Source organism: Dendropsophus ebraccatus, chromosome 7, assembly GCF_027789765.1.
Source record: "Dendropsophus ebraccatus isolate aDenEbr1 chromosome 7, aDenEbr1.pat, whole genome shotgun sequence".
Classification (NCBI taxonomy): Eukaryota; Metazoa; Chordata; class Amphibia; order Anura; family Hylidae; genus Dendropsophus; species Dendropsophus ebraccatus.
The window spans coordinates 131,814,318-131,824,399 of NC_091460.1; the positions used below are offsets into that span (position 1 = coordinate 131,814,318).

Below are 10,082 nucleotides of genomic sequence, written 5' to 3' on the forward strand. Positions count from 1 at the left end.
ATCCCGCCGATCACCTGATAAGCAGGGGGGGGGGGGCAGTCAAGGCAGGGAGGAGGCATAGCCTTCTCCCACGCTTGGTTTATGCCTGGCAGAAATGTACATCTGCTCAAGAGGTGTACATTTCTGTGCCCACCAAGAGACGTGCGACTCTTAGGCTGCATTCACACGTCCCATAAAATTGTCTCCGTGACCACAGAGGATTTTAGGAACCATTCAAGTGAATGCAGCCTTTCACGGAATCCCCCCCCCCCCCGCGCCAGAGATGACAGGAGCGCAGAAGACGACTACTCACCTACTCCCCTCCATGCCGGTGAACATGTGAGCCGACTGGCATGGGGGGGGGGGGGGGGGTTGGTGAATTGTTGTCTTCTGCGCTCCTGATATCTCTGCTGCCGGGCAGCAGAGGACTGCACTATGGGGGATCCATGCCACGATCCTTCTTCAGTCATCGCGGCTCTGATTGCACAATGGATCGTGTGAATGAGTCCTCAGTTAATCTGGCAGGATTTCTCGATGTGTAATCTGTTTCAATGTTATAAACCGGTTGGTGTCTAGCAGAATCACTCAGGATCTTGTGTGACACACAGAAGAAGTGATCACTTTGGGTTGTGTTACAGGGCTGAAGCATATATGGTCCATAGCGACAGAGCAGAGGTCAATCAGAAACGTCACGATCTACACGGCTGTGCTGAATAATCTCTTTGTACATCCTTGTGGTACAGAACGGAACCTACTTACCTCAATAGTATAGTGCTCTCCTCTAGTGGATGTCCTAAAATATTTGGATCTGCAGGGGAAAAACAAACATTGTGAATAGATAGTATACATAGAAAGAGAGACATTTATTATAGACAGGGAGGGCGGGTGGGCCAAAACAGGGCCGTACTGGGGGGGCTCCAGTAAGAAAACTACCTTCTTCAGCAGCGTCTCTTGCCCATTGGGAACGTAACAGCAGGTAAGAGTGTTCTAATCTGCCGTTAGTTCCCCTTTAAGATCGCATTGGATCTCAGTCCTGAATCTCTGTGCACCGGAAAGAAGAAAAAGCTCTCCGGCAGAGCACTTCCTCCCTGTCGCCACCTCGGATGATAACTTCGGAGGTTGCAGGCATTGTGTACAGCTGAAACCACGTCTGCACATAATGTCCGATAGCTGCCCCTGTCACAGCGATGTTGCTTGTGCAGCTATTGAACGCTACCACAACACGCTCTCCGGATAACTCCTTTAATACACATGGCAGTAATGCTTTAAAGCAAATTTACCACTAGTTACATTGATTTGTGGTTTTTACATGAACAGACTGATGCAGGGATGCCAGAGCCACGGTCCTTTTTTTTTTTAAGTGTGTCGCCTATCTATTCCTGGGTACTGGCCCTGCATGAAGCACTGGGGGCAGGACCGCAGGACCCTGGTGTGACCCTTTACTGATTCTAATAGAGCTGCGTATGCGTCACAGAGGTAAGGGGGGGATCGTCACACTGGGGGCCGGTGGGCCTGTCCCCAGTGTTTTATGCTGTGTCGGTGCTCGGGAATAGACCGGCGATGTGTGTGGGAACTGGGCAGCAGTTCACAAAAAAAAAAAAAAAAAAAAGAGGACTGCGGCATCGGCATCCCTGCACTGGTCTGTTCATGTAAAAGAAAAATACTAAGCATTGTACTAGTGGTACATTCACTTCTGACATAGCAACTGTTCTGATTTGTAGGCATTCTGATGCTGGACCCTCCCCCCTTCAGACAGGCAGCAGCCCTGTGTCAATAGTGTCCGCTCCAAATCCCAATAAAATACCAATTATGCCGATGACTGCTCCTCTCTGCTCACAAACAGGCACCTGTGGTGTACGCATTCACATAAACTCCATAGAAATAAATATAATATATTTACCCATATTCATAAGTCAAATTCACCTAAGGGTGCGTTCACACGTACAGGATCTGCAGATGATTTGATGCTGCAGATTTGCTTTGCTTTATGTGTGAATGCACCCTTAAAGGGACTTATCATCAGGTTAAATGAAAGGAAGTCTGAAAAAAAAAGAAATACAGTGGTGCCTTGGATTACGAGCCTAATTCGTTCGGTTCGTGCTTGTAATCCAAATCCACTCTTGAACCAAAGCAAATTTTCCCATAAGAAATCATAGAAATGCAGACAATTGGTTCCACACCCCAAAAATAATGATTTATTATTCTGAATAACATGTAAAACAGATGAAACAAACATTCAGAAACAGCAGAATATGTGATATCATAAACTACTGTACAGTAATGGAGAGGATGGGAAACACAAGGACTGACAGAGACTGCAGGGAGCATGAAGGAATGAGCAGGAGCGAGGGGTTTCAGCTATGCAGAGATTACCTCCACAGTCCTGTCCCCTGATGCAAGCCCCAGCCTGAAGTGGATCTGCTATGATTTGGAAGGCAAGGGAGACTTCCTGGGTCAGAGTAGAGTGCTGTAGACCTCGCTATGCAGACCATGCCCCTCCTCCACTCCCCCTCCCATCCAGTACAGGGAGCTCTTAAACCAAAGCAATGCTCTTAAACCAAGTCACAATTTTGAAAAACTGTGAGCTCTCAACCCAAGACGCTCTTAAACCAAGTTACTCTTAAACCAAGGTACCACTGTAGACTGATGAGTTCAGCATCACCAGCACTAAGTTAAGCATGGCTGTGAGGGTCTATGAAAAGCTCTGAAGAAAAGCTCATGTGAGCTAAAGACCCAACTGCAGCAATAAAACATGGGAGCTGAGAGCTGGGAGACTCCTGGGAACGGGGGAGCCATGTAGTGCAGGAACACCAATATTAATAAATGATATTTATACAGCCAGCAGAGAAGGCCGATTCAAGGTCTGCATGTAAAACTAATGAACGAGAACTGCTCATCTATGACATTTCCAAGTCGTCATTAATAAGGATAAGGTACATGGATAGGACAGAGAAGACGCCACACGGCGGTCCCCAGATCCCCTATGTAATGTAAAGCAGGTGAGGATCACATTCATGTTACCGCTGCCTTTCCCACCTAATGTATAATATATATATATATATATATATATATATAACGCACATAACACAAGCATAGCCTTCAATAAATGTTCTCTTCGGTTACGAGCAGTAAACCAACATGAATGAATTAACCATCACAGGGCTACAGAATGTGGAAAAGGAAGCACATCAATTAATAAAGTCATCACATGAATATTTTATGATTTTTAGGCTGCACGCTAACCGCTCATGCACATGTCCCCAGCTTAGTAAAGACTAGCGTACAATGTGCGGCTGTGCCCATAGACCATACTGACATACACTGTGCGGCTCTGCCTACAGGCCATACTGACATACACTGTGCGGCTCTGCCTACAGACCATACTGACGTATACTGTGAGGCTCTGCCTACAGACCATACTGACATACACTGTGCGGCTCTGCCTACAGACCATACTGACATACACTGTGCGGCTGTGCCCATAGACCATACTGACATACACTGTGCGGCTCTGCCTACAGACCATACTGACATACACTGTGCGGCTGTGCCTACAGACCATACTGACATACACTGTGACCATACTGACATACACTGTGCAGCTGTGCCCATAGACCATACTGACATACACTGTGCGGCTCTGCCTACAGACCATACTGACATACACTGTGCGGCTGTGCCTACAGACCATACTGACATACACTGTGACCATACTGACATACACTGTGCGGCTGTGCCTAGAGACCATACTGACATACACTGTGCGGCTCTGCCTACAGACCATACTGACGTATACTGTGACCATACTGACATACACTGTGCGGCTCTGCCTATAGACTATACTGACATACACTGTGCGGCTGTGCCTACAGACCATACTGACATACACTGTGCGGCTGTGCCTACAGACCATACTGACATACACTGTGCGGCTGTGCCTACAGACCATACTGACATACACTGTGCGGCTGTACCTACAGACCATACTGACATACACTGTGCGGCTGTACCTACAGGCCATACTGACATACACTGTGCGGCTGTGCCTACAGACCATACTGACATACACTGTGCGGCTGTGCCTAGAGACCATACTGACGTATACTGTGACCATACTGATATACACTGTGCGGCTCTGCCTATAGACTATACTGACATACACTGTGCGGCTGTGCCTACAGACCATACTGACATACACTGTGCGGCTGTGCCTACAGACCATACTGACATACACTGTGCGGCTGTGCCTAGAGACCACACTGATATACACTGTGCGGCTGTGCCTACAAACTCATGGTGCAAAAGACGGAATCCGTGGAACCCTATCCACCTGATTTCCTTAGGGCCCTATTCCACCAGACGATTATCGTTTGCATAATCGTTAACGATCTCAAACGACCGCTATTGCGAAAGACCTGAAAACGTTCACTGATTTCCATGGAGCGATAATCGTTACTTATGATCGTAATTGCGATCGTTTTTTTTTCGCTATTTTGTTCGTATCTATTGGGAACGACCGAACGATGTCTTATTCTATGCGAACGTTTTGTGAACGTTTTGCAAACGAGCAACGATAAAAATAGGTCCAGGTCTTATAAAGTGATCAACGATTTCTCGTTCGGTCGTTGATCGTTAACTGCATTTCAAACGAACGATCATCGTTTAGATTCGAACGATTTAACGATAATCTGAATGATAATCGTCCGGTGGAATAGGGCCCTTAGTGTACAAGGGCCCTGACAGTGCTCTGTGCTGCCACCTCTGTCCATGTCAGGAACTGTCCAGAGCAGCAGCAAATCACCAAAAAACCTCTCCACCTCTCCAGACTGGAAAGAATACACCACTTCCTATAGGACGTACAGCAGCTGATAAGTACTGGAAGAGTTGAGATTTTTTAACAAAAGTAAATTACAAATCTCTGGCACTTTCTGGCATCAGTTGATTGGAAAGATTTTTTTTTTTGCTAAACTACCCCTTTAGGACCCTATTACACACAGATTATCTGACAGATTTTTGAGACCAAAGCCTGGAATGGATGTGAAAAGAGGAGAAATCTCAGTCTTTCCTTTATCACTTGTTCCCTGTTTATAGTCTGTTCCTGGCTTTGGCTTCAAAAACAACCCAAAAAGTTAGATCCTAGCAGTGCCCTTGTTGGCTCCTGAGACCAGGCCTACCGCCAGAGGGACTATGGGAAATGACCAATGTACTAACACCATTCAATAGAAGGGCTGCTTAGTTTCCACTTTATTGGCAGGATTCTTCTAGAAAGCTATTAGATGTCCTTTAAGATGTGCTGAGCTGTGGAATAAGGACGTCCCCTGTGAGAACCAAAGACCATTAGTGACTCGATGAGACGGACTCCCATACTGTGAGACGTCTCCATTATTGAGATGAAGAAGGAAAAAACAATAAAAATTCAGACAAACAACCGTCCGCAGAAACTTGGATTGTTAGAAAATCCAGTACAGAGGCCCCAATGTCCCGAATATAATGGAGAGAACCATCACCTGATGGACGGAGTTAGAGCTCGGCCTGACCCTATAGACACCCTCTAAATAATAGAAGAAAACATTGCTGGGATGGGAAAAACTTACTGATGTTATATAAAAGAAAACAATCCAGTGATACAATAGTAAGATCAATGCTCCTCTGACCACATTGTTCCCGTAAGAGTCCTTGGCTTCTGTTCAGATATAGGAAAAGGAGTTTCCATCTACTTCAGGGATAAAAGTGTTCAGGCTCCAGACTTCACCTCACAGAGAATACGAGTCATAGACTGTAATTAGAGATGAGTCAATCGCTTTGTTTGATCAGCGCTCCGCTCATCAAGCCGCCATGCTGTCAGAGCCGCTCCACCCAGGATGCCGGGAAGAGCTGGATCCAATCCTGGGAAACTTCTCCCACTTTCCCAGGATTGTATCCAGCTTTTCCCCGGTACCCGTTGAGCAGTGGTGAGCGGAACAGCGCTGAAAGGCCGGCGGCTTGATGAGCGGAACGCAGATCAAACTAAGCATTTTGCTTCGTTTATATCAGACGCGTCAAACTCAGGCTCTCCAGCTGTTTCAGAACTACAATTGCCACCATGACTGGACAGCTAAAGCTTTGGCTTACCTCCCAACTTTTTGGATGGCCAAAGAGGGACACTTGTGGTTCAGCCTAGGAGAATTTCTAGGAGAGGTCCTATTACGAACCGCAACTGCATCACGGATCCCTATTCCCTAATGAATAGCATCCGTAATGCGGCTCATAGCTATGGGGCCGCGGCTATGGACAGCCAGACAGACGTGTGAATGAGGCCTAAAGGGCTGCAAAAACTTATCGAGCCTAATGAAGACTCTGGAAACAAGTGGCAATCACTAAGATCTGTGCTCATTTACTGTACTGCTGGGGTCCATCAAATATGGCCCTTAGGAGAGATTCACACGTGCAGATGTGCAACTGATTTTAAGGGTAGCTTCACACGTACCAGATCCGCTGCGGATCCTGTAGTGTGAAGCTGAATGGGTCCCATACACACAGCGGATCTGCTGCATGTATGGGACCCGGCCACTTGCTGCCTGATGGGGAGCGTCATTCACAGCCGCGGCGCAGAGCAGGCAATGCATGCTCGGGGCTGGAGGTGGTGGGGTTAAAGGGGCCGGGTCCCATACACACAGCAGATCCGCTGTGTGTATGGGACCCATTCAGCTTTACACTACAGGATCCGCTGCAGATCTGGTACATGTGAAGCTACCCTAAAGGGGAACTTTTAGCAGGTTAGAGGGATCTAACCTGCAGATATGTCCCTATAGCACCGGGGACGTCGAGAAGGACTGTACGTCTCTTACCTTCCTCCTCGACGCCGTTCCGATGCATTTAGTCGCGTCTAGTAAAACTGTTTGGAGCACTGGGGAGGAGGGGGGCGTTAGGAGCCACACAGTGATGAATGGTGCCGAGGATGAAGGTAAGAGACATACCTTCCTCGGCGTCTCCTGTGCATGGGAACATATCAGCAGGTTAGATTCATCTAACCTGCTGATCGTTCCCCTCTAAATACATTCATTTTGGTAGAGAAGCCCTGTAGAGCAGATCCACGGCAGACACAGGACCCGTGTATACACCCCAAACCGTGCCATACCTGTACACCAAACCGTGCCATACCTGCACACCAAACCGACATGAGGTCTATAGATTAGATAGCATCGTCTCTGTGACAGGTTCCCTTTAAAGGAGTACTCTGGCGAAAATCTTTTTCTTTAAACTCAACTCTTTTCAAAAAGTTGTATAGATTTGTAATTTTCTATGGGTATTTGCTGCTGCTCTGGACAGTTCCTGACGTGGACAGAGGTGGCAGCAGAGAGCACTGGGTCAGACTTGAAAGAAAATACCACTTCTTGCAGGACATACAGCAGCTGATAAGTATGGGAAGACTTGAGATTTTTAAATAGAAGTAAATTACAAATCTGTATAACTTTCTGAAACCAAATGATTTGAAAGAAAAAGACTATTTGCCGGAGAACCTATGAATCCTCTAACTTACATGTCCTCCGCAATCTGATGAGAATATGTATGCGAGAAGGTAAAAGCTGCCGACTGTAGGTATAGGAGAAGGGAAGTACCCGATTACAGCGATTCCTCATTGTAATGATTCCACCTAGAGGCTAAAACTCCTAGAGGCTATGAATAAGAACGTCCAATGGTAGAAATGCGTCGGCCATTGAGTTCTAAGCAGCGGATAATATACTGAAATAAATAAAATATTACCATCATCTACATGACTGTACGCCTATTCACCCGCCACCTAAGACTGTACTGTACTATGTGTCACATGACTACGTCAGGCGCCTCCGCACAGGTAAAGTGAAGGTGACACGTGAGGTAAACTTGGGTCAAGCCCACAGTACTTGACCATAGAAGTGAAAGGGTAAGATGGCGTCCCACACAGCCCTGGTATGTATAGCGTATTCATGCCCCGGGGTACACTGCCCTGGTATGTATAGCGTATTCATGCCCCGGAGTACACAGCCCTGGTATGTATAGCGTATTCATGCCCCGGGGTACACTGCCCTGGTATGTATAGCGTATTCATGCCCCGGGGTACACTGCCCTGGTATGTATAGCGTATTCATGCCCCGGAGTACACTGCCCTGGTATGTATAGCGTATTCATGCCCCGGGGTACACTGCTCTGGTATGTATAGCGTATTCATGCCCCGGGGTACACAGCCCTGGTATGTATAATGTATTCATGCCCCGGGGTACACTGCCCTGGTATGTATAGCGTATCCATGCCCCGGGGTACACTGCCCTGGTATGTATAGCGTATCCATGCCCCGGGGTACACTGCCCTGGTATGTATAGCGTATCCATGCCCCGGGGTACACTGCCCTGGTATGTATAGCGTATTCATGCCCCGGGGTACACTGCCCTGGTATGTATAGCGTATTCATGCCCCGGGGTACACTGCCCTGGTATGTATAGCGTATTCATGCCCCGGGGTACACTGCCCTGATATGTATAGCGTATTCATGCCCCGGGTTACACTGCCCTGGTATGTATAGCGTATTCATGCCCCGGGGTACACTGCCCTGGTATGTATAGTGTATTCATGCCCCGGGGTACACTGCCCTGGTATGTATAGTGTATTCATGCCCCGGGGTACACAGCCCTGGTATGTATAGCGTATTCATGCCCCGGGGTACACTGCCCTGGTATGTATAGCGTATTCATGCCCCGGGGTACACTGCCCTGGTATGTATAGCGTATTCATGCCCCGGGGTACACTGCCCTGGTATGTATAGCGTATTCATGCCCCGGGTTACACTGCCCTGGTATGTATAGTGTATTCATGCCCCGGGGTACACTGCCCTGGTATGTATAGTGTATTCATGCCCCGGAGTACACTGCCCTGGTATGTATAGTGTATTCATGCCCCGGGTTACACAGCCCTGGTATGTATAGCGTATTCATGCCCCGGGGTACACTGCCCTGGTATGTATAGCGTATTCATGCCCCAGGGTACACTGCCCTGATATGTATAATGTATTCATGCCCCGGGGTACACTGCCCTGGTATGTATAGCGTATTCATGCCCCGGGGTACACTGCCCTGGTATGTATAGCGTATTCATGCCCCGGGTTACACTGCTCTGGTATGTATAGTGTATTCATGCCCCGGGGTACACTGCCCTGGTATGTATAGTGTATTCATGCCCCAGGGTACACTGCCCTGGTATGTATAGTGTATTCATGCCCCAGGGTACACTGCCCTGGTATGTATAGTGTATTCATGCCCCAGGGTACACTGCCCTCACCCCTGACACACATATCACACATCCAGGTAACAATGGTCAGGCTCCTCCCCCTTAGCTACAGGTGCACTAGCCAGTCACGTGACCTCTAAGCCCCGCCCAGGGTGGTAAGATGTTTAAACCTAATGACACATCACGTGACGTGTGCCCAGGACTCAGCATGGTCTCACCTCCCCGTCCCGTCAGCACTGCGGTGTATGGCGGGTCATGCCGGAGAGTTCCCCTTTAGTCCGGCCCAGAACAAAGGAGTTATAGAAGCCGCTGCCAGACGACCGGAGCGTAAGAGCTGCGACACCGGGAAGCCGCAGCCGGGCTTAACCATTGCAATGCCATTCACGGAACTCAGCTTCCCTTCCCACCCGCCCGCTGCCCGCTGCCCGCTGCCCGTCTGCCCATCCCGCCGCTCACCCTCCTCCCGATCTCTGGATGCGATTATTCTCCCTCCTGAAGAGACTCCAGCACCGCGTCCAGCAGATCCCCATGGCATACTGAGCCGGGCGCGCACACGGCAGCTCCGGGGACGCGGAAGGCGCGCGCACACCCAGCCCCGGTGTACCCGCCTCATCCCCGCCGGCAGCCAGGGGGCGCCCGCGTGTTTCGTCACGTGACACACCCTTCCTCCTATCAGCGAGGGGGAGTTATATTGCTGAAGTTTCTAGCCTAAACCACGGTCTACAACAACATGGCGGCTGCCGGAGACTGACAGCAGCGTGGGGTTACCGTAAATAACGTAATAAGGGAGCACGTTCTGTAGTATAGGGCACAGATGGAGAGGAGACAACAATGTGCAGTGTATTTACATTGTCAGCCCCATA

General features: G+C 48.7%; 1 protein-coding gene across 1 annotated transcript in view; it reads right to left on the reverse strand.

The window, feature by feature from the left end:
- The window catches only part of AP1AR (adaptor related protein complex 1 associated regulatory protein), a 28,159-nt gene extending 18,319 nt beyond the window's left edge, over window positions 1–9,840 (reverse strand). Inside the window, exons 1-2 of the mRNA XM_069978503.1 lie at window positions 9,676–9,840; window positions 739–787 (exon numbers count right to left, since the gene is read on the reverse strand). Of these exons, the coding sequence (XP_069834604.1) occupies window positions 739–787; window positions 9,676–9,749 (123 nt within the window). The 5' untranslated portion in view covers window positions 9,750–9,840. The remainder of the gene's footprint in view (window positions 1–738; window positions 788–9,675) is intronic.
- Window positions 9,841–10,082: the final 242 nt, after the last annotated feature.